Source organism: Monodelphis domestica, chromosome 4, assembly GCF_027887165.1.
Source record: "Monodelphis domestica isolate mMonDom1 chromosome 4, mMonDom1.pri, whole genome shotgun sequence".
Taxonomy (NCBI): domain Eukaryota; kingdom Metazoa; phylum Chordata; class Mammalia; order Didelphimorphia; family Didelphidae; genus Monodelphis; species Monodelphis domestica.
Genome location: NC_077230.1, coordinates 267594909 through 267621169, shown reverse-complemented (window position 1 = coordinate 267621169; position 26261 = coordinate 267594909). Strand labels below are relative to the sequence as shown.

The 26261-nt window shown below is 37.8% G+C and overlaps 1 protein-coding gene across 3 annotated transcripts in view; it reads left to right on the top strand.

Moving 5' to 3' along the window:
* Nucleotides 1-26261, top strand: part of FAT3 (FAT atypical cadherin 3) — a 756780-nt gene that overhangs the window by 623784 nt on the left and 106735 nt on the right. For all 3 annotated transcript variants that reach the window (XM_056794533.1, XM_056794534.1, XM_007495043.3), the window contains 5 exons: nt 747-886; nt 9139-9414; nt 10296-10506; nt 16251-20324; nt 24823-25019. In XM_056794533.1, coding sequence (XP_056650511.1) covers nt 747-886; nt 9139-9414; nt 10296-10506; nt 16251-20324; nt 24823-25019 — 4898 coding nt within the window. The remainder of the gene's footprint in view (nt 1-746; nt 887-9138; nt 9415-10295; nt 10507-16250; nt 20325-24822; nt 25020-26261) is intronic.

Here is a 26261-nt window from a genome sequence, read left to right as displayed (position 1 = left end):
GAGGCATGGCCAATCACTAACCTTTAAAATAAAGTAGTTATTTTCAACATTTATGTATGATTTTTGTCATGTAAGAACATCTTCCTCTGATTATAATTCTCATTGTCAGAGTGGTCTAAAATCATAGAAAAAAATGTGTTTTATTTTTGTAAATGAAACTCAGAAAATCAGATGGTGGGTTGTTTTTCATTTGTTTTTGCACCTGCCCCATTTCTATTTAATAAGTTCTTTCCCAAAGACTGAGAGTGTGAAATCAACCACCAGAGTCCTACCATCAACCCTTATGCGAATTGCATTGTGCCAGTTCATTTTCAATTACTTATTGACTTATCTTAATTAATGGGGGTATTTATGTGTTTATTTCTTTCTTTAAAAAATAATATTCCTAATTCAAACGCCTACAGGGTCTGCAGATTTATAGCACAGGAGCTTTAAGGGATTATAGACTTGATAGCTTTCTATATATTTCCACAGTCAGTGTTTATGCTTCAGTTACTGTAACAATATTGCTGCTGATCCTTTTCTTTGCACTTTTTGTGACATTTGTTTTGCATTATAGAGGCTATGCTTTGAAAAAATAAATTAGTTTAAAACAAAGAGGTCCCATTTAATTTGTACAAAATGGAGCCATAGGGATGCCTGTCAAGAAGTGTATATAGAAATGCTTCCAGCCAGACGTACATATTCAGCACACATATCATTTCCAAGAATATGCTAATTTCGTTTTGTTTTTGTGAAATCGTCAGGGGGGAATTTTGACAGCTCTTTCGATGCAGAGAAAGGTGTTGGGACAATTGTCATTGCAAAACCTCTGGATGCAGAGCAGAGGTCCATCTATAATATGAGTGTGGAAGTCACCGATGGAACAAATGTTGCTGTCACTCAGGTAGAACATTAAATTATTTACTTGTGAAAATATAAAAGATCATAATTAAGTTGGATTGCACGCAAATTAAATGAAATGAATGTGTTTTATTTTTACCCCCTTAACCAGTTGTTCTCTGGGAGCTAACCAAGTATATGTATATAGATTTCTGTTGTTTTAACATACAAACTAGGAAGTAGGGTTTTGTGTCATTTTTTAAATCAACTATGCCTTTTCTAGAAATCTTCTTTGGGAGGAACAGTTTTTTTTTTTTCCATTTTCTGATTTGTGTGTGTGTGTGCATGTATGAGTAAGATTCTTTGGCAGTATCAGCAAAAAAATTAAACTTCCAAAGAGGAATAGAAATAGACCTTCTGAGAAAATTATTCTACTTTTCTTTAACCCATTCCCCTCCCCCTTTTATAGTAATGGAATTAGAGGATCTTGAGGGATAGATTGGCTAATCCAGTCCATTTGTTCAACAGATTGAGGGACCCCGAGGCACAAAGAGGATAAGTAATTGGCCCAGGTTTACCCAACTAGTTAACAGCAGAGGTGGAAGCAGAATCAAGGTTTCCTGACACTTGGAGCAGTACTCTTTCTTTCCTCTACATCCTTCTTTAACTCCTTATTGGTACTTATATATGTTTCCTAGTTAAGGTATATAGGTATGCAAATGAGAAACTCGACTTTTCATACAGTTCTGTTTAGTTCAGTAAATCTGCATTTATTGAGGGCTGCTAGCATGCTGGCTATTTTTGTGAATCTGGACATACAAAGATAAAAATAAAACATTTTCTGCCTTCATGGTGCTTACGTTCTTCTAAGGAGAACCAACACAGATAAGCAAAAGGTAGGCAGAGAAAATACAAAGTAATTTTGGTGCTGGAGGGCAGTCACAGAAAGGACTCTACCAATTAATTCATTATTAAGGATGCTCTTAAACCATACTAGCACATTCTGACAAAGTAGGACTCTTGGGAGAAAAGAGTAAGGCTTTGAGGATTTCTTTATATTTCAATGAGAAGTTTTTAATAAGCCTATTAGCATATATTGTAGAAATTTTTTAACTTCAAAGACTCAGTTTTTTCCTTTGTTTTGTTTTATTTTAAATGACAAAAGTTTTGATTTCTTCTAAGATCTGAATAAATGTGTATTTTCTGGTGATTATCTTCTGTTTGGACCTTGCTCTAGAAATAAGGGGAGAATCTTCCCTTTGAGTATAGGCTATTGTTTTTATTCAGCCCTCTCCAACTCTTCTTGACCCACTTTGGGATTTTCTTGGCAAAGATACTGAAACAGTTTGACCATTTTCTTCTCCAGCTCATTTTACACATGAGGAAACTGAGAACTAAGGCAAACAGGGTAAATTGACGTGTCCATAGTCATATAGCTAGTAATGTCTGCAACCAGATTTGAACTTAGGTCTTCCTGACCCCAGTGCCTTATCTATTGAGCCACTTAGCTGCCCTTGGATAGTTTTGACCAATATTGAAATCAAGATATATTCAGAATGACCTAATCATAGTGGATGCCTCAGTGTTGCTGCACCAGTAAAAAAAAATATGATCTTTGGAAAAATACATCAAATACAAAGCAACCCACAGGGAAAAGAAACTATTCATCAGTACAAAGTAATAGTTTCTTGTCTTTCTCATAGTAACTTCAAATGAGGTTCCTAAATTAACCAGTGTCTCAGCAACTCTAACCACTGCTTTTGAGCTCCATTTAACAAACACTTAGAGGCATATTTGATTAAAATACAAATAAACAGCAATATTATATTCCCCATCTTTTTCTGCTGTGTTTTATGGCTTAGAGCCATAAAGGAAGCATCTTTAAAAAAACTATTCTTCACAATCCACATTTAGGAATAAATGTAAGAAGACTTTTATTTTCTAAAGCTCTTTAAAGCTAGGTGAGAGCAGAGGATGAAATTATCAAGACCTTTTCAATTCCAAAGCCAGAAGTCAGCTCAGAATGTATAAAGTGCCTTTTATGTACATGCAAATGACAATAACAAAAAATAGTTCCTGCTTTCAAGAAAGCTTGCGTTCTGCAGATGGCTAATCTACGTACACTAATGACAGTCTATTGATTAAAATAGTGGAGGGGAATGTGGAAAACAGCATCCAAGAGCCATCTCTTCATCTGTGTCTTAATATTTAAAAAATTGCATAATTGTCAACATCACATAAGAAAATCGTGTTGCTTGGGCACTCTTCTGCAGATAGGGCTCTGAGATAGGGGACTGCAAATCTCCCTTAACCTCGGGAATTCAAATATCTATTGGCCTTTTCCATATCTGCTCTGTCAAGTTATATAGCAAAATTACTGCTATACTTAAACAATTTTACTTTCTAAACTGAACAATTTTACTTAAGTGTCATTTTGCAGGAATATGTTCTGGTTAAGAAAAAAAAAACCTGACTAAAATTGGTTTGAAAGACAACAACTTAAAAGGTATCACCATAAAATAGATGGCCATTATCAGTGAAATAAACATCCTATATTCCACAAAGCTTTATCAATCTCCCTTCCAAACCTTTTTTGCCCAATTAGAAATTACGAATTGTAATCTGACATATTTCATGTTAAGGACAAGGGCATCTTTAAAATCCTTCCCTGCCCTTTTAGAATCAGAACTTTGTATTGGTTATAAGACAGAAGAATGGTACAGACTAGGCAATGGGGATGAAGTGGCTTGCCCAGGGTCACACAGCTAGCAAATGTCTGAGGTCATATTTGAACTCAGGACCTCACATCTCTGGACCTGACACTCAATCCACTGAGCCACTTAGCTGCTCTCACCAAATGCATTTTATAAAAGCTCTTTGTATTTACACAAGCTTCCCAGAATGTCAGACAGAGATAATAGAATGTCCAGAGCCAAAGTGGCATAATAGAGGACTAGATTGGTCTGGAAGTCCTGAGTTCAAAATCCAGTCTTAGACACTTACTTGTTGGGTTACTATGGGTCAGTCACTTAACCTCTGTTGCCTCAGTTTCGCCATCTGTAAAATGAGAATTATAATAATAGTGCCCACCTTGCAGGTTTGTTGAAAGGATTAAATGAGATAACATTTTAAAATTCAGTGCCTGGCACATAATAAAACTATATAAATGTTTGCTTTTATCATCATCATCATAATAATAATAATAATAATGATTATCATTATTAGCTGGGGCACACTCTTCCACAACTATTTAGAGCATCAATAACAAGAGTAGGAACACACAGTGATTAGACCAGATGAGAGGTATGTATGCACAGAGAGGCTCTAGGCTGCTGGACAGTTTACATACACCTTGAGCCTTTTACAGTCTTGGCTTCCTTTCTCTTCTGGTATCCTCAAGTGTTCCTCCCACACACAAGGAGTGACTCAGTGACACTGCCTCCCTCTCTTCCTCTCTATTCCTCAATAGCTGGCACTTTTCCCCGCTCACAAATGTCTCTCCCTGATTGGCTCATTAAGGGTGGGATACTGCTTTTCAAAATGCTGTGACGTAGGCAGGATCAATTCTAAAAAAGCCAGTCAGTAGTTACCATTTTCTAATTCCATTAAATGTGACCAAAGAACTTCATACCTCCTAAAAGGGTAATAAAATATAAAGCCTTTCTCAAGACATTAACACCCCCTTTTTTTGTTACCTGATCTTTGGTTGGGGGAAAATCACTAGGTCTGGGTCTCCCCAATGAAGTCTTCTCCTCTCTCCGGTTAGATTTGGAAAAAAAGCCCTAAATTCAGACCAGTACAGTAAATGTACATAAACCAGAAATGTACATAAGCCACAGTTAACTAGAACTAAAGCAGTCTTCCACATTTAAATAACTATACAATAGGGGGATAGAGCACCACACCTAGGATCAGGAAGACCAGATTTCAAATCCATACTCAGGTGCTTATTATCTCTTTGACCTTGTTTGCCTCAGTTTCCTCAGCTGTAAAATGAGCTGGAAAAGGAAATGGCAAACCACTCCAGTTATCTTTACCAAGAAAACCCCAAATGGGGTCACAAAGAGTCAGACAGGACTGAACAACCAGGAAGCACTCTGAAGAAGGACCTGGATGCCTTGCAGGATCAGTTAACAATGAATAATTCAAGAATGTTCTCTATAATTTGCTAAAGAAGCAAAGGGAATTAAGTTGTGCTTGTAACCTAAGGAACCTATTTACAAGAGAGTCCTCTCAGTTAAGAAATACAGTTTGTGACCCTCCTATGACAGCTAGGTCCCCATTTGTGGCAATGAGGAGTCTCATTAAGAGATCTCGGGGTCGTTATTCCCAGCCACACAGCCTATTTCCACTGGACCAGGAACAGTGACCATGCCTCATGCACCTTATTATAACTTGGAAGCATTTAAATTATAATTTAAACAGCCACTTTATGGAGTTGATTTTTCCTTACTATGTCAAGTTTTAATTATGGAAGATAGGGTTATTGTTTCTAGCCCAATAGGAATATGCAATACAGATTTGAATAAAGAGACCACTTAATGAAATTCATTGTTCTCACTAATGGGATCTTATCTAGAGTTTGTTAACTAATTGTTCCCAAAGCCATAGAAAAAAAAATCACAAAGTTTTTAGAGCTTTCTGGGAATATTAGAGCTAATCTCACCCAATTCTTTCACTTTTTCACAGTTGAGAAAACTGAGGCCCCAAAAGTCCCCCCAAAGGGCCCTTGTCTTGTCCAAGGTCATTGACTGAGCTAAGGGACCAGAAGAACTCTGGGGTTGTGGTGGATTTTCCATGACAGCACACTCTTCTTCTCTACTCTACGCACTCTCCCATGTGTGAGAAATTACTTGTTGGAACAGATTTTCCCACATATCTACAGAATAATAATGCCATAGTCTCCTAACAAATTAAAATGAATTCCAATGAGAGGAAAGCCTTTGAGTCTCAGTATTGCTGAGACTGATACACCAAGCTATCCAGACACTGCTGGGCATTCTGAGTGACTCGCGGCCCCCAAAGCCCACCTCTTTAATACAAGCATTTTACAGGCGTGTGAATCACAGAATGCTAATGCCTATAGAGAATCACCACTTATACATGGCATCCTAAAGTAGACTTTGGTCACCATCAGCTATGTATGATACATTTATAACCAACAATCATCCGCTTGATAGAAGTTATATAAACAGTATTATCAAGATTAATCATGGGGGGCAGCTGGGTAGCTCGGTAGATTGAGAGTCAGGCTCAGAGATAGGAAGTCCTGGGTTCAAAATTGCCCTCAGACACTTCCCAGCTGTGTGATCCTGGGCAAGTCACTTCACCCCCATTGCCTAGCCCTTACCACTCTTCTGCCTTGGAACAAATACACAGTATTGATTCTAAGATGGAAGTTGAGGGTTAAAAAAAAAAAAAAGATTAATCAGCTAGGTGGTTCAGTAGACAGAGAGCCAGACATAGAGACAGTAGGTCTTGAGTTCAAATGTGACCTCAGATACTTCCCAGCTGTATGACTCTGGGCAAGTCACTTAACCCCCATTGCCTTGCCCTGACCACCTTTCTGCCTTGGAACTGATACTAAGAATTGATTCTCAGAGAGAAGGCAAGGGTTTTTTTTAAAAAGTATGACCAGAAAAGGTCAGCCTATGGTGATGTGGTGAGTACAAGAGATGGCAGGTGGATAGACTAAAGGTTTATGAGCATCCTCAAGAAACTAAAAGAACCAAATAAACTACCTGATAATTTTTCTTTATGATGCCTTTCTGACCCCCCAGTCTTATTCTCTATTTGATGTTAGCCATTTAAAAATGTTGCCTTTTGTCACAAGTATCTGACTTAAACCCTATGAATAATTGTTAAAGGGGGAAATGGAGAAGGATTAGGGGAGCATTTTTTCTTTGATGTTTTGAATGAATTAATGTTCATGCTGAATAAATAAAACACAGCCTCAAAAAAAAGAAAGAACCCCAAAATGGCTAGACAACTCTTCCATGGAGACTTCATGGAAAGAATGAAAATCACTCAAATTGAGACTATATAGGGTATGTATAATCTTCATTAATGAATTCGATAACAAGCAGTTATAAGCACTTACCATGTGGAAAGTACTTTGCTAAGTGCTAAACATCAATGTGGGGAATAACCACACTATCAAGTATAATCTGATAGAAAATTCTTCTATAATGTGGGTAAACACGTTATTAATCTTTTAAAATTAGGATCTTTGTCAATAATTAACGATGGTGATGAAAGCTATCATTTGTATAGAGCCTTAAGGTTAGGAAACACTTTTATTTGATCTTCATACCAGTCCTAGGAAGAGGTCCTCTTTATTCCCATTTTACAAGTGAGGAAAAAGAGAAAGAGAGTTAAGTAATTCTCCTAGGATCACACAGCTAATACATGTCTGAGAGAGGATTTGAACCATTTCTTATGACAGTATGAAGAGGGGAAAGGTAGTGGCTCAATGGATTGAGAGCCATGTCTAGAAATGTGACATTCTGAATTCAAATCTGGACAAGTCACTTAACAACCATTGCCCAGCCCTATCTCCTCTTATGCCTTGGAACCAGTATGCAATATTGGTTCAAACATGGAAGATACATATTTTTAATTTTTTTTATAATTTTCCTAAAGACAATATGAATAACATACTACTTTGATATTATTGTATTTCTTTTGGCCTTTGGGTTATCATATTAAACACAATGTCTTTGAGGCAGGGTTCAGTTACTCATGATGTCTGTAATATGAAAATGCCTTAACTTTGGGAAACAAGACATAAGGAGAACATGTTTTTGTTGACGTCTTCCACTTACTATTTCAAGAAACCATGGTTTCTTCATTCTGCCATAGACTCTCCCAGCTCAGTTTATGGACACTTAATGCCTTTTGAATGGCTGGAGCTGAAAAAAATTGTAGTTATTGTCTCCAAAAGTCATCAGACCCTTACATAATTCTGTTCTATCAACTATGTATGTGTTCATTTAATGCTTACTCAGTGCAAAAAGCATTCTAATTCTCAAAACTTCAAAATACAGTCCTTTGGATAGCCTTTCTAGATGCATTTCAAACATAGGAAGACTTTGATCAAGTTTGTATTCCACTGACATTGAATTCAAGAATGCGAGGTCACCTCCATTGCATACTGCATGAAAATAAAACTTTTGGGGGGACAGAATAAAAATAATAACTTAAAAGTACAAACTTCTAAAACTGGAAAATTTGTGAGAAATTGCCCTAGAAACCAATACAGTAATAATATGAGGAAAAATAGAGTATCCTTTCAGAATGCATATAGAAGTGGAACAGAATTTAAGTAATTTGGATGCTTAATTGGTTGTAGTTAGAGGACAACACAAGACCCTGACTAGCAATTAGCCACAAGAATCCTTCATACCCAGAATATTTGTGAAGCTAGACTTGGCCATTACCCAGATTTGACTCAAGTACCTCTGTGAATAAAGCTAAAGATTTTGTGATGGCACTATTAGAAATGGCTTTAGAGAGACTTCCTACATTCTGCTTTGTCCTACTTTGCTTCTATTATCTTTCTTTTGGCCTTTTGTTTACCATCCTGAACACAATGTCTTTGAGGGGTGTTTTGCTTGATTTATAGCTCAGTAACCCATGATGTCTTTTATATGAAAATGTCTTAACTGTGGGAAACAAGACAGAAGAGCAAATTCTTTTATGGAAAAATACTTGTTCTGACTATAAATTAGTCCAGATGCCAGGTAAGCAGAAATGGGAATACTCTTCCAGAACTCCTAATATTGATAGAAATGGGAACATGAAAGAATGTCAGAGCAGATTTTCTGTAACAGAGAATTGTTTTATGATTTAAAAGATGGAGGGGAATCTCTAAGGTCATTTTTTCAGTTGACACATTTTATTTTGACTACCTTGCATACTTTCTTATTTTTTAATAACCTACTGAGACTAAACTCTTCCCTAAATATGAGTATTTTGACATCTTAGTCAAGCTAACTTTAATTTTTTTTAATTGGATAGAGTTCACCAAAGAAAGAATAGATCCTCAATATTTGTATACTTCTTTACTATTCTCTCATCTTTCTGTTATCCATGAACTACTTTTTAACCTGAAAAAAGTCCACAATAGATCCTACTGTCTCTCAAGTGAAAATCCTCTATCACTTCTGTCTTCCAGATTCTTAGAAAAAGCAGTCTACACTCACTGTTTCTGCTTCACGTCCCATTTACCTTGTTTTCCTGACCCTAAAGTCTTGGTCTTTCCTAAGTGGAAGAAATGAAGCATCATTAGTCCATCTTGTCTTTTTTTAACCAAAGGTATTCATCAAAGTGCTGGATAACAATGATAATGGCCCCGAGTTCTCTCAACCAAGTTACGAAGTCACAATTTCAGAGGATGTCCTGCCAGACACCGAGATATTACAAGTTGAGGCGACAGACAGAGATGAAAAACACAAACTGAGCTACACGATCCACAGCAGTATCGACTCAGTAAGCATGAGGAAATTCCGGATTGATGCCAGCACTGGGGTTCTGTACATTGCTGAGAGGCTAGACCATGAGGCCCAGGACAAGCACATTCTTAATATAATGGTAAGAAGAACTATTTATTTGCTCTCCACACAGGATCATTAGCTATTCAAAGCATGTGCCTTAGCCTTCAGATGTGTAAAGAGATTCAGTTTTAGTAAGCAGTCATAAATTTAATCTGTTCACAATTGATTGTGCATTTATATTTTTGCCTTTTATTTAGGAGAAGAATTATTATCACTAGAAAGCAACTATATATTTTTTCTAAACTGAAATACAGAAAGTCCCACAAATAACAAATGCTGAATAGATGTTGAAAAGGAAAAGAATAGTTCCTATTTTTATAATTCTCTTCATGCCTGATGTTTGGGGTAGCCCTTAGAGGATTCCATGGAAAAGTTTAGAGACTCTATAAGAAGTTAATCACTTCCCTGATCTACACTATGGACAGTCCTTGGGAGTTCAACAGACTTGTATATTGCTGACAATGCTTGCATAGGACTCATCAATAAATACTCACATGCAAAATAGATTTCAGTTAGATTTCAAAACACACTGAAATCTACAGTGAGAATTAATTATGCGTTTAAGTGCATGGGACGCCCAAGCCATAGGAGAGAAGTGACCCCACCTTTGAAATAGAGGTTGATTAAATAGTAACAACCCTGAGATTACTTATTATCAGCCTTTTTTTTTTTAATTTGAGTAAATTGGAGTTGGGAAAAATCATATAATTTATCCCAGATCTTACAACCAATAAGGGGCAGAGCTAAGACAGACCCAAACTCATTCCAGTCTTTTGATTCCAAGTCCATTGTTTTCTCTATTACCCCCATACCACCTAGCCAAGAATAAATTCAGAAATAAGATCTTCATCTTTTCATTCATCACAAGGCATTTATGCACCTGATTGGCAGTCATTATTTCTTCTTGTTTTCCTGAAGGTCAGAGATCAGGAATTTCCTTATCGGAGAAATTTGGCCCGAGTCATTGTGAATGTAGAAGATGCCAATGATCACAGCCCCTATTTTACCAGCCCTCTCTATGAAGCATCTGTATTTGAATCTGCAGCCTTGGGATCAGCCGTTCTGCAAGTGACTGCTCTGGATAAAGACCGGGGAGAAAATGCAGAACTCCTCTATACCATAGAAGCAGGTGAGAATTCTACTAGAATCAGACTGCAGCTCAGTGTCTGGTGTGAACTCATCCCCAAGTTAATTGATCTGGAGATAGCCACAGAAGATCCCTAAATCCTCTAGCCAGACAGTTCAGTACAATCCAACAAATATTTATTAAGTTCCTACTCTGTGCATGGAGCAAGGGAATACAAAGACCAAACCATGAACCTTACTTTCTCCTGGGGAGATACAGTATGAACACAGTACACTGTCTCCTTTCTTGGGTGACGATAGTAATGACTGAATACCTAGTGATTCAGGATTTCATAGAGGAAAAACATACCTTCATTTTTTCCAACCTTCATGGGATTTTTGGATTGGAGAAGATACAGAAAAGGTGTGCAAAATTCAAAGTTTTTTTTTTTACCTTAAAGTAACCAGGTCAAAGACTCAACCCATAGTAAACAAAATTTCATCATCTCCATCTGACAGCTGTTGAATGCCTTCTTTACACTGATTCTTGGGTATCTTTATTTAGTAAACTGTGGGATGACTGTAGCTCATTATAAGCACCTTCTGCCCCTAAGACTACTGAAGCACATCAGAGTTTGTCTCAAAAATAGAAAGAGTTAAGGGGTATGGAGCTTAGAACTTTCTCTTTCTTAGACTGTCACAAGATATTAGTCTCCCAGACCATCAATTTAATCCTCCTTCCCTTCCTCTCTCTCTCTCTCTCTGTGTCTCTCTGTGTGTGTCTATCTCTTTGTCTATCTTATCTACCTCTCTGTCTCTTTCTCTCCCTCCCTTCCCCCTTCTCTGTGTCTCTCTCTGTCTGTCTTGTCTCTCTCTTTGTCTATCTTATCTACCTCTCTGTCTCTTTCTCTCCCTCCCTTCCCCCTTCTCTGTGTCTCTCTCTTTGTCTGTCTTATCTATCTCTTTCTCTCCCTCCCTTCCCCCCTCTATGTCTCTGTCTCTTTGTCTGTCTAATCTATTTCTTTCTTTTTCTCTCCCTCCCCTTCCTCTCTCTCTCTCTCTCTCTCTCTCTCTCTCTCTCTCTCTCTAGCTAGCTAGCTATCTCTATCTCTATCTCTGTCTCTTTGCCTGTCTTGTCTCTCTCTTTGTCTGTCTTATCTATCTCTTTCTCTTTCTCTCCTTCCCTTCTTCTCTCTCTCTATCTCTCTCTCCCTGTCTGTCTTTCTTATCTATCTCTTTCTCTCCCTCCCTTCCCCCTCTCTGTCTCTGTCTCTTTGTCTGTCTAATCTATTTCTTTCTTTTTCTCTCCCTCCCCTTCCTCTCTCTCTCTCTCTCTCTCTCTCTCTCTCTCTCTCTCTCTCTCTCTCTCTCTGTCTCTGTCTCTCTCTGTCTCTCTCTGTCTCTCTCTCGCTATCTAACTATCTATCTAGCTATCTATCTCTATCTCTATCTCTGTCTTTTTGCCTTTCTTGTCTATCTCTTTGTCTCTCTCTCCCTCTCTTCCTCTCTCCTTCCCTTCCACTCTCTCTTTCTCTCTCCTCTTTCTCTCTCTGTTTCTCTTTGTCTCCCTGTCTCTCTCTGTCTCTGCCTCTCTCTCTATATATATATACATATATATACACACATGTGAATATGTATATGCTTGTATATGTATACATATGTGTGTCTATATATGCATACATGTTTGGATATGTATTTATATGTATGTATTTAATGATATCTGTATCTACATATATACACCCACATATACCTATACATGTACTTGTGTGTGTGTATATATATATATTCTTTTTGTGTGTGTATATGTATGTGTCTATATACACATAAAAACCAATGGCTTAAAGATGAGAACATAAAATCATTTTTTTGACAAGAGAGGAAGTGGCCGTGCCAGGAGTGGTCTCAGCAAAACAAAAATGACTGTCTCCTTTTTTTCTGCTATATTTTGCCTTAAAATTTTTCTGTCTTTTTTTCCCCTTAAGTATTCAAGCCACACATTTTCTGAAATGTTCTGTAACATTATGTCTCTTACAGAAGATGCCAAATGTGATCTCTTTTCATGCCAGTGGCAGGGAGGTTTCTTTCCTTTAATTTAAGTGTGAAGCACTTCCATGAGTGATTTCAATTAAAATATGAATGTTTCAGTGACAGCTTTGGACTAGAAAATATTAGGGAAAGGTGAAAAATACCCAACAACTTCCTTGAAAAGAGATTCAGTCACTTATGATAGGGAAAATGTATTTAGTGTATTAAGTACCAAATTGTGCCTGATACTTCAGTTAGCTCTTTACCAAGAAAACTAGACCATATTGTACCAGGGTTGTGCCTTCTAATAATGTACCTCAAGTTAGGTTTAAATAGAGACCTTCGAAATCACCTTCAGGGTGCCAGCTGGGTAACTCAGTGGTTCGAGAGCCAAGCCTAGATATGGGAGGTCCCAGGTTCAAATCTGAACTGAGACAGTTCCTAGCTATATGACCCTGGGCAAGTCACTTAACCCCCATTGCCTACCCTTACCACTCTTCTGCCTTGGAACCAATACACAGGATTGGAAAAAGTCACCAACATCAGCCTCTTCAAATAGGAAACTTTTCTTTTTTGTTGATTATTTATATCTTTGTAACCCCAGCACCAAGCACAGTACCTGACATGTAGTAAGCAATTAATGGCTCTTAATTATTTATTGATCCAACCCCTGATAAATATTCTCTTAAAATTTTGTTTTTAATTTATTTTTAAAAATTTTTCCATAGTTACATGATTGTTGTTGTCTTCCTCCCCTCTTCCCTCCCCTGTCCCAGAGTTGACAAGCAATTTCACTGGGTTAAACATATATTCTGATAAATATTCTTTTTTAAATCCTCCCTTAAAAGTATTGAAATATTTTTGTTTTATATCACTTTCCTTTCCAAACATGCCATTTCCCAAAGAGCCATCCCTTATAATAAATAAAAAAGAAAAAGAAGAAACATTTTTTGATCCTTTTAATGCCATCTTAGAGCTCATTGCCTTTCAAAGGAGTCCATCCCATCCTGGGACAACTCTAATTGTTAGAAAATTCTTCCATCTTTTCCACTGTGGTCAGCCTCCTTGGAACTCCCATTCATTGGGCCTGAATCTGAAGCTACTTGGAACAAAACTAATTCTTTGCACCTTAAGCATTAGAAGATAGCTGTCTTGTGCTCCCACTCCCTGCTGTAGAAGTCTTTTCTCTACAATGGGCACTTTCGTATTTCAAGGATTTGTCTTCCCCTCAATATCCCAGGGCAGCTGGGTGGTACTGGGGAGAGTCCCTGGCCTGGAATTCTCTTCTTTATAAGTACCAATCTCAATTCAGACACTAGCTATGTGACCTTGAGCATGTCACTTAACCCTGTTTCCTTCAGTTTTGAAGAAACTCTATAAAATGAGGTAGAGAAGGAAATGGCAAAACACTCCAGTATCTTTGCTAAAAAAAATTTAAAATCCCATATGAGGTCACAAAGAGTCAGACATGACTTAAAATGACTGAACACCACCATCATCCTTACTCACCTTCCTCTCAATCTTTTATCAAATGCCTTTCATAATATCAAAACCAGTTCTACTCGATGTTTTACGGTATTTTCTGTTTTATACTGTGAAGAGAAATTATTCTTGTCTTCTTGCTGAAATGCAAACATCTTACAAAATTACTATATTATCTTAAAAGTCATTATCATTATAATAAACATTTATATGGTAATTTAAGGTTTGCAGAGCACTTTACATGTCTCCTTTGATCCTCAGAGCAACCCCATATGACAGAAATTGTTATTCCCATTCTACAAATGAAGAATCTGAGGCTAGAAGAGTTACATGACTTGTCTAAGGTCACACAGTGACTAAATTTCTGAAGTAGGATTTGAATTCAGGTCTTTTTGTCTCCTGAGTCCAGGGTACTATCCATTGACTCAAACGCCTCTTTTGAACTGTACTTGTGATTTCCCAAGTACCTCTCAATGAGTCACTTGCCTTAATCAGATAGCAATGTTGCTTAGTGAGCAGAGTGCCATTCCAGGAGTCAGAAATATCTGTCTTCAAAGGGTGTTTTTGTTGCTTTCTGAGTGTAGTCACTAAACCTCTCGATGCTCCTACAGTGACTATTTAAAACAATAAGTTATATAGAAGTAGATTGAGCAAATTACAGATTATTAAAATAATTGAACATTTGAAAGCCTACATAAGGCTTTGTAGCCTTGGCAGTGTGTAGTCAAGATCATAATCTAACTTTGTTTTGGACTGAAAAATAAGATATCACTCATCTAGAAGGCCTGATTATCCAAAGTGCACATTCTAGACCTGAGTCAAATAATTTCCCCACGCGAAATGTTCTCTGCTATGGAAAATAAGGCTTTTGCACTTAGAAATAGAGCTTAGATGATCACTACCAGCTAGGGAGAAAAGAAAATCTCAATAAATGCTTTAATCATTATGCCTTTAATAAGGAAAATAAAAAAAATTTTTCAAGTCAATAAGTCTCTCCCTAGAAGACTCAGTGTCTTTGCTCGGCATTTTTATAGCCAGACCTATTTTATATCTGCCCTCTGTGGTCTTGAACCTGCCTTAATGATCTTGACATTTAGTAAATTGTCTATATATGTCTCCCATCATGCACTACCTCAGAAGGAATAAAAAATATTTAACTACTAAGAAGTGTAATTTTTAATTTAAGGAATCTAGGTCTGGGAGGGAGTTGGTTGCTAGAGAAATGGCAGGATGCTTGATAAGAAGAGGAAAAAAATATGATTAGAGATACTTCCTCAAACCAGCTACCTTTTCAAGATCTACGCCACCTACCTCTCTTCATTACACACTCCAGGTTTTCTCTCCTAACTGTAGTTACTGTCTCTTTCATCTGAATCTCTGTCTGCTCTCCATGCTTCAAACTACTGTTTGTTTCAAAGCTCTGAACTTTCACAGTATAATTGTTGACAGCTTTTCCAATTGTAAATATGTCAAAATGTGGCCCTTGGTTTCTCTGGTCCATAAATGCTCTAACACAAAGATGCTAATTTTAATTACTGAATTCAGATTGAACACATTTTCATCATTCACAAGAAATCCTTTCAATACTTCTAAAGTTAGAAGTATCATAGGTTAAAGTAATGTTTTCTTTTCTTTATTTAATTTTTGGGTTGAGTTGGAGTTAGCCTTAACAATTTATGTAATAAGCTATGACTTAAAGTCAATTCTTGTTACTTGGAATAGCCTGAATATAACCAGTTACACTAATTAGAGGTTCATCCATGAGAAAATACATCATAGTCTAGGTAGAGGAAAACCTGTCCAATTCACTTTGTAGAATGTTTCATTTGGAATGTGAAAAAAAAAAGTTATCCCTGTGATGTACTGTGACTACTCATTAACATATACTACATTCATCTTTCAAATAAAGATATTTTTCTCCTGTTTCATATCTATGCTCTGTGATTGAACTATATCTTTCCACAGAAGAATAGAGAGAAAAGAAAATTTACATTCTAGTAGAAAAATCCTCCCTTCAACTCATGATATTATCTAGTGCAAATGTGTCTAATGCACCAATTTTTTTAACCCATGGTAGGCTATTTGCTTAATTCAGATAGACAATTACATTTTGGGAAACTTAAGCTAAATTACAAATAATCAAAGAAGCATTTCTCATTACAATCAAAATAAATGAGTTCAAGTGCTTCATTTGGCTTGTTCTGTTGCCCTAAGATATCTTTTAAGAAAATAGTATTCATAAAAAAAAGTGTTTGTTAAACAAGTGTAATTAGTATTTTTTTTCTAATTTCTCTCTTTTAGGAAACACTGGAAACACATTTAAGATTGAACCCATCTTGGGCATCATTACTGTATCAAAAGAACCAGATATGACGACAATGGGACAGTTTGTTTTGTCCATAAAAGTTACTGATCAGGGCTCCCCACCAATGTCTGCCACTGCCATTGTTCGCATCTCTGTTACCATGTCAGATAATTCTCACCCCAAGTTCACTCAGAAAGAATACCAAGCAGAAGTGAACGAAAATGTCGACATTGGGACATCAGTTATTTTAATCTCTGCCATCAGTCAATCGACCCTAATTTATGAAGTGAAAGATGGAAATATTGAAGGGATCTTTACCATAAACCCATATTCTGGTGTGATAACCAATCAAAAAGCCCTTGATTATGAACGTATTTCCTCTTATCAACTCATCATCCAAGCTACCAACATGGCAGGAATGGCATCTAATGCCACTGTTAATATTCAGATTGTCGATGAAAATGATAATCCCCCCATTTTCCTTTTCTCTCAGTACTCAGGCAGCCTCAGTGAAGTTGCCCCCATAAACAGCATCGTCCGTAGCTTAGGCAACAATCCATTGGTGATTCGAGCCACAGATGCTGACAGTAATCAGAATGCTTTGCTGGTTTATCAAATTGTTGAATCCACTGCAAAGAAGTTTTTCACTGTGGACTCCAGCACGGGCGCCATCCGAACAATAGCCAACTTGGACCATGAAACCATTGCCCATTTCCATTTCCATGTTCACGTGAGAGACAGTGGTAATCCCCAGCTGACTGCAGAGAGCCCAGCCGAGGTTAATATTGAGGTGACAGATGTGAATGATAATCCTCCAGTTTTCACTCAGGCAGTGTTCGAGACAGTCTTACTTCTACCCACTTATGTTGGGGTGGAGATTCTGAAAGTCCAAGCAACAGATCCTGACTCAGATGTGCCAGCTGAACTAACGTACAGTCTGATGGAAGGCAACTTGGACTATTTTTTAATTGATTCTAATAGTGGGGTGCTCTCCATAAAAAACAGCAGCCTTTCCAAAGATCATTATATGCTCATAGTTAGAGTGTCAGATGGTAAGTTTTATGGTACTGCCATGGTGACCATCATGGTGAAAGAAGCCATGGACAGTGGTCTCCATTTCACACAGAGTTTTTACTTTGCTTCCATCTCAGAAAACAGTACCAACATCACCAAAGTAGCCATTGTCAATGCAATTGGAAATCGCCTTAATGAACCTTTAAAATATAGCATATTGAATCCAGGAAACAAGTTCAAAATAAAATCTACCTCCGGGGTCATCCAGACAACTGGTATCCCCTTTGACCGTGAAGAACAAGAGTTGTATGAGCTGGTGGTAGAAGCCAGTCGGGAATTAGACCATCTGCGTGTGGCCAGGGTAGTCGTCAGAGTCAACATTGAAGATATCAATGACAACTCTCCAGTCTTTGTGGGACTCCCTTACTATGCTGCTGTGCAGGTTGATGCTGAACCTGGGACTCTCATCTACCGGGTAACTGCTCTTGACAGAGACAAAGGGGCCAATGGCGAGGTGACCTACACCCTTCAAGAGGACTATGGCCACTTTGAAATTAACCCAGAATCAGGGAGTGTTTTTTTAAAAGAAGCCTTCAATTCTGACTTATCCAACATTGAGTATGGAGTCATCATCCTTGCCAAAGATGGCGGAAAGCCCGCATTGTCTGCATCTGTGGAGCTTCCCATCACTATTGTCAACAAAGCGATGCCTGTATTTGATAAACCTTTTTATACAACTTCTGTCAATGAGGATATAGAAATGCATACTCCCATCCTCAGCATCAATGCAACCAGTCCAGAAGGACAAGGAATCATTTACATCATCGTGGATGGGGATCCTTACAACCAGTTCAACATTGACTTTGACACTGGAGTTTTGAATGTCATTAGCCCACTGGACTATGAAGTAACACCTGTTTTTAAATTGACGGTGAGGGCCAGTGATGCTCTCACTGGTGCAAGGGCTGAGGTCACTGTAGACTTGCTAGTTAATGATGTAAATGATAATCCCCCCATTTTTGATCAACCCACCTACAATGCAACCTTATCTGAAGCCTCTCTCATTGGTACACCTGTTTTGCAAGTGGTAGCTTCTGATGCAGATTCAGAAAATAATAAAATTGTACAATATCAGATTGTTCAGGACACCTATAATAGTACTGATTATTTTCACATAGATAGCACAAGTGGCTTAATCTTAACGGCTCGCATGTTAGATCATGAATCAGTACAACAATCTACTTTAAAAGTCAGGGCAACAGATAATGGGTTCCCACCAATGAGCAGCGAGGTACTTGTTAATATTTATGTGACTGACATGAATGACAACCCTCCAGTTTTTAACCAGCTGATTTATGAATCCTATGTGAGTGAATTAGCCCCACGGGGCCATTTTGTGACCTGTGTCCAAGCTTCTGATGCCGACAGCTCTGATTTTGACCGGTTGGAATATAGCATTTTATCTGGGAATGATCGAACGAGTTTTTTAATGGACAGCAAGAGCGGTATCATCACCCTGTCCAACCACCGCAAACAGAGGATGGAGCCTCTGTATAGTTTAAATGTGTCTGTCTCTGATGGATTGTTCACGAGCACGGCACAGGTGCATATCAGGATTCTTGGTGCTAATTTATACAGTCCTGCCTTTTCACAAAGCACCTATGTTGCTGAAGTGAGGGAAAATGCTGCTCCAGGGACAAAAGTAATTCATGTCAGAGCAACAGATGGGGATCCAGGCATGTATGGACAAATCCACTACGCTATTATCAATGACTTCGCTAAGGACCGCTTCTTGATCGACAACAATGGGCAAGTCATAACAACAGAGAGGCTGGATCGGGAAAGCCCAATGGAAGGGGACATCAGTATTTTCTTGAGGGCCTTGGACGGTGGAGGGAGAACAACCTTCTGTACCGTGAGGGTGATTGTTGTGGATGAAAATGATAATGCTCCCCAATTTTTGACCGTAGAATATAGAGCTAGTGTCAGAGCCGATGTTGGAAGAGGTCACTTGGTAACCCAGGTTCAAGCCATTGACCCAGATGATGGCGTGAATTCAAGGATTACTTATTCGCTATACAGTGAGGCCTCTGTCTCAGTAGCAGATCTTCTTGAAATTGACCCTGACAATGGCTGGATGGTCACAAAAAGTAATTTTCACCAGTTAAAAAACACTGTTTTGTCCTTTTTTGTCAAAGCAGTTGATGGTGGTATCCCAGTAAAGCATTCTCTCATTCCTGTCTATATTCACGTCTTGCCTCCTGAAATACTCTTACCTTCCTTTACCCAGCCCCAATATTCCTTTGCTATTCCAGAAGATACCGTCATTGGAAGCACAGTGGATTCTCTCAGGATTTTGCCAAATCAGAATGTTGTATTTAGTACAGTGAATGGCGAACGAGCTGAAAATAACAAAGGTGGGGTCTTCATCATTGAGCAGGACACTGGCACCATCAAACTGGATAAGCGACTGGACCGTGAAATGACCCCTGCTTTTCACTTTAAGGTAGCGGCCACCATTCCCTTGGACAAAGTGGATATTGTGTTTACCGTTGACATAGAGATCAAGGTACTTGATCTAAATGATAATAAACCATTCTTTGATGCTTCAAGCTATGAAGCCATCATAATGGAGGGCATGCCTGTGGGGACCAGACTCATTCAGGTGAAGGCTATTGATAAAGATTGGGGTGCCAATGGACAGGTCACTTATGCCCTCCACTCGGATTCCAATGCCGAGAAGGTAATGGAAGTATTCAGCATTGACACTAACACTGGCTGGATCAGCACCTTGAAAGACTTGGACCATGAGAGGGATCCCACATTCACTTTCTCCGTACTAGCCTCAGACCTTGGAGAAGCCTTCTCCCTCTCTTCCACAACCTTGGTCTCAGTCACTGTCACAGATATAAATGACAATGCTCCTGTCTTTGGCCATGAAGTTTACAGAGAGTACGTGAAGGAAAGTGATCCTCCAGGGGAAGTTGTAGCCGTCCTCAGCACCTGGGATGAGGACACATCCGACATTAATCGCCAAGTGAGCTATCATATTACAGGTCAGTCCCCTTATCACCTATTGCCATTATTTATGTAGCTGCCTGGAAAAGAGGTCGAATGTGGGAACTGGGGAATGGGGGAACAAGGAGAACCCAGTTCAAATATCTACTCAGTACAGAAACTTTGGGCTGAGTTCTAGGGAGATGGGGATCAGGTCTTGCTTCACAGGAGACTTATATTTTTACAGGTGAGAAGATTAGCTTTGTCAAAGGGCCAGTACTACTGGAATTATCCATCCTCTGGATATCCTTTTTCTTTTCCTCACTAGATTGTTTATTATTGATAATTCATCTGTTTTGAGCAAGTTTGTTGTGATTTATTGTGGTTTGTTTTTTGAAGGGGGAAAAGAAGAAGTAAAAGAAAAATGGGACCCATATACACACTGAAACACCCCAAAATTGACCAGATTGAATATATTGTGCTGTTCAAGTGGCTTGGTAGGAAAAACAAATAACAACAGAATAATTCTCAACTAGAGAAAATAAGCACTGCCTTTTGAACTATCGTGGTTTATCATTAAATCTTCCCACCATTACTAGTCCAGTGAAAAACAAATTGTCACAATCCCAGAAAACATTTCTGTAGAGAGTAAAAAGCATTAACATTAATATTTGACCTGCAATAGAGAACTAAGATTAAGGAGGGCCAGGAAAAGTCTCTTAGAAGATCAAACTTTAGCTTTGAGACTAGAAGAAAGGAGAGCATTCTGGACATGGGAGACAACCAATAAAAAGACTTATCAGCTGATGATGTGTTTTGTTTAATCTCCAGAACACCCATGTCACCAGATCACAGAGTTAGGTAGAGGAGAATAAAGTATAAAAAGATTAGAAAAATAGGTCACACACATATTATCTGCATTTTATAAGCTGATCATAAGCTTATAAAACAGTAAGAGAGGATTTAAATTGAGGCCTTTTGACTCCAAGTCAGGAACTTTATCCACTATGTGAATTGTTCTCAAATTTTTTCATCTCAGGACCCCTTTATACTCTTAAAAATTGTTAAGGGCTCCAAAGAGCTTTTATTCCTCATGGATTATAAATGTCAACATTTGCCATATAAGAAAAATTTAAAATCCATCAACACATTTTAAAAATATTTATCAGTTTAAAAATAACATCATTATGTTATAGCATAAAAATATATTTTATGAAAAGAAAACTATTTTCCAAAACTAAAAAAAGTTAGTGAGAAAAGTGGCATGTAGTTTTGCACATCTCTTTAATGTCTGGCTTAATAGAAGGCAGCTGGATTCTTATGTTTGCTTCTGCATTCAATCTGTTGCAATATGTTGTTTTGGTTTAAGTATATACAGAAAATCCAGCCTCACACGGATTTGTAGTTGGAAAAGGGAAAAGTATTTAAAATAGGCAAACAACATCTTAGTATTATTACAATAATAGTTTTGATCTCACAGACTCCTCAGAAAACTCTGAGACTCAGGAGATCCTGGACCACACTTTGAGAACCATCACACTACCTGCCTTTCCTGGCATGAGTATCATTAGATTAGCAAATGGGTGAAGCTAATAAGGGGACAGTTGCCAGGAGAAAATGAGCCTCTAATGAATGGTGAACAGGCCTCCTAAAAATTGTTTTGAGGGTTTTCAGGTCAATATTTTGATGTTGTGACATTCAGAGGCAAGACTTAGGAAAAGTGACAAAAGATTTTAAAGAATTCATCAATACTAGTAGTCAGGTGGCTTCCTTTTAGAAAAACTACATTATTCAGAGAGAAAAAGGAATTAATTAGACTGCCCTTAGGACATGGAATCTGCTTAAGTATGTTAGTGGAAAAGTTAATTAATCACTACTGAATAAGAGCTGCAGCAGGGCATACATATGAGCATTAGCAAAAGATACCTTTCATTTCCCCATTTCCCTTCCTTTTGCCTCCATTAGACTGTTTTCTCTGACAGTGTTTTCTGTTTAAATCTCATTATGCATTTTAGACTTTATCACATACTGTCAGCCCTCCATCTGTAAAATGTACATTTCTGCAGTAAAGGAATGAAGAATAACAGGAAGGAAGAGAAGAGACGTGTGGATCATCTTTGATTTATATGTTTTCACATTTATTATCAACGCCTTATAGACATTCCGAGGAACTCTTTCTGATATGGAAGACTCAAGTTAAATATGCCTTTCTAATTATTTATGCACTTCCCTTGAAATCCCAGTGATTTAAAGGGCCTGTATACTATCCCATCAACTCTACTCAAGTATAGAACACACAGTAGCTTAAAGCAACAATTACTATTGGCAATGCCACCACCAGCTGACGTTAATTAGATTTTACTCTTCCTTCTTACATAGCAGTTGGTTGCACACAACTTGGCCAGAGTGCTTCAGATTAACAAAATATTGTTAATCATTTTCTAGAGCAACAGAACAGTTGGGGCCTGGGCAGAAACAATTTAATGCCATAGAAGGGTTAAATTCATGCATATCAAAGTAATCAGAGGAAGCATAATTGGATTTTAGTGGAGGACAAGGGCCCATCCTGATCCTCCCTAGGGGAAGTGGGACCCTTACCGTTTGCCAGCAGTTTCCCAAGGTGTTAAAAGTATCTCTATGCTTCTCTCACCAAAGGAATATCAGTTTGAACTGTGGCATAAATCTACTTGAAGGTCACAAATTAGAACTATCTTTCTGGACTTTCAGTCTTCCTCCCTCAGGTGTTCTACGAGATAAGAATGTATTCTCTGACTTTATATTTTTTTAAATCCATTGAGCAAAAGGTGAGGTCTCTCCTGTTTTCCAATGAGGCTTAAATCCCAGGAAAATGTTAATTTAATTCACTTTACAAGCACCTGCTCTGTGCAAAGAATTATGATGGATGTTAGGGGGTACAAAGACAAAAATAGAACAGTTCCTAACTATAAGCCTACACATCTGGGGAAAAATACAGGGAAATAAATAGTTTAGGCAACTAGGTGGAAGAGTGGGTAGAGACTAGAGTCAGATAAAATTGATTTCAAATCTAGCCTTAAATACTTGCTAGCTGTGTGACCTGAGCAAGTTACTTGTTCCTGTTTGCCTCAGTTTCCTCAAATGTCAAATGAGTACAAGAAGGAAATGGCAAATCACTCCAGTATCTTTGCCAAGAGAAAAACCCAAAAGGAAGTCCCAGAATCAGATGTGACTGTAATGACTGAACAGCAACAACAAATGTAGATTATATATATCAAAGAAAAAAAACAAATAAAAAGTAATTCTGGTGGTGGAAAGAGGCACTACAGATTTTTAGGGGGTCAGGAAAAATCTCTTATAGGAGGAAATGGCATTTGATCTGAAGTTTTTCAGTAATAGTAAAGCATGGAGGAGAGGAGTGCTCCAGGAATGTGGAGGACAAGGGACAAAGGCAATATACAAAGCATCCCATAGAGTGCAGTTTGTATGGAATTTAGAGTGCACAAATGCAAGAAAAGCAAAATCAGTCTGTAAAGATTATTTGAAACCAAATAAAGAAAGACTTTAAATGCCAGAAGAGTTTTCATTTTCTCTGAGAGGCAGCAGGGAGCCATGGAAACTTCATGATCTGATGAATGACACAGACAATCAGTTAAAACCTAAGAAGATCCCTACCTTCTTGCCCATTTTAATTCCATGTTATCATCCTAGGGGATGAGAGGGTAGAGGTGGAATTGCCCTTTTAAGGTTTTCACTGTTCTTCTTTCTGTACTTCTGGAATCACAAAGCTCAGTGATGTAATGTCATATTGCCAAGTCAAGTATCAATACATTCCAGTACAATCAAAAGTCTAATCTGTTAAATCTTTCCTCTCCTCTTAGTTTTGGTTCTCTAATAAATGTGATCTAATTGCAATCAGCCAACAAGCATTTATTAAACACCTTTCAATTGTAGCACTTATTCCTGAACCGCTCCTTAAAACCTTCAGTGAGGGTTTTTAAATATTAACGTCTCTTTGTGTGTCCTGGAAACTTAAAAAAAATAAATAAAAATAAAAAAGCCCAATCTTCTTTCCTGGTAAAGAACAGCACAGCTGCATGATCAACTTCATTACAAGATTCCTTAATAGAACTGACTGCCATTCCTTGATTACATAATCAACAGCTAATGAAATTGTCTTAGTAACAAGAGCTATGGTGTATTACATCCTCTCCTGAGACCAAGTGGAAAGACAGTCAGTCATATGGTCCCGAGAAGGCTATATTGATTGTTCACAGTTTGCATCTGATCATCCTTTGGGGGAATCAAACAAGAGATCATCTCAGACTCCTCTAAATGGATTTTGTTTTTCTCTGGAAGTTATTGTCTTCATTTCCACACAGGACACATAAATGCCAGGCTTTTGCTGCAGGAGAGTCGGATGAATTTAGGATTGTTGAGTGGTTGCCACTTTTTAGCATCTCAGGGCAGAGAGTTGGAGGAGGAAGTGAGACCACCTTCTTTTTCCTTTCCCAATAGCTTTAGTAGAAAAGGCATTTTCTTCCAGGAACTTAAGGAAATTGATTTCTTCCCTGACTGTAGGAGGGAATCCTAGAGGAAGATTCGCTTTGGGTCTGGTGCAAAATGAATGGAAGGTTTATGTGAAGCGACCTCTTGACCGAGAAGAGCAAGATATTTACTTTCTGAACATCACTGCCACGGACGGGCTTTTTGTCACTCAGGCGATGGTAGAAGTCACTGTCACTGATGTGAATGACAACAGTCCAGTGTGTGACCAGGTGAGTCAGATGATTCTCAAGCTTTCCTGTAGTTTACTATATTACTTTATTTTATTTTATTTTATTATTTATTATTATTATTGATTTTATTTTTTAAAACTCTTACCTTTTTAGAAGTGCTTTCCTGTAGTTTACTATTTTGTTTTATTATTATTATTGATTTTATTTTTTAACTCTTACCTTCTTAGAAGTGCTTTCCTGTAGTTTACTATTTTATTATTATTATTATTGATTTTATTTTTTACTCTTATCTTAGAGTGCTTTCCTGTAGTTTACTATTTTTTGTTTTATTATTGCCTTTTATTATTATATTTTATTACTATTTATTGATTTTTTTTAACTCTTACCTTGTTTCTTAGAATCAATACTAAGTATTAGTTCCAAGGCAGATCTGACTAATGAGGGTTAGGCAAAGGATTAGACAAGGAAACTAAGGCAAATAGATATTAAGTCATTTGTCCAAGGTCACACAGCTATTAAATGTCTGAGGTCAGATTTGAACCCAGGATCACCCTTCTACAGACCTGGCTCTCTATCTACTAAGACACCTAGCTGTCACCTTGTACTTGACTCCTAAGGGACCTCATTTTAGTTAGTTTTTTTTCCCCCTGTGGCAGCTAGATGGTACAGTTCTAAATAAGGATAAAAAAGATCCAAGTTCAAATAGCATCTTTAATAGTTGTGTGGCCCTGGACTTGGCTTAATATCTGTCTGCCTCCATTTCCTTATCAATAAAATGACTGTAACAATAGTGTCTAGTTTGCTGGTTGTTACAAGCATAAAATAAGATATTATTCTTAAAGTATTTTATAATCCTTAAAGCATTGCACAAATACTAGGTAATAGAAGAAGAGGAGGAGTAGTGGTAGTGGTATTGGTAGTGGTGGTGGTGGTAGTGGTGGTAGTGGTAGTGGTGGTGGTAGTAATAGTAGTGGTGGTGGTAGTAATAGTAGTGGTGGTAGTAATAGTAGTAATAGTGGTAGTAATAGTAGCAGGAGTAGGATAAGGAGGAGGAGGAGAAGGAGGAGGAGTAATGGCAGTAGTGGTGGTAGTAGTAGCAGTAGTAAGAGAATGGATATATCCAAGGTGTAGCCCTGATGCTGAACATGGCCTGCCTTACTGCAAACTGAGACCCGTTTGAGATTTTTGCCAATTAAAAATAAATTCCTGCTTAAGAAACACATGTAAAGAAAAGGAAGAATAAGATGAATAGCAGTCTCATTACCCCTTTGTACCTGACTG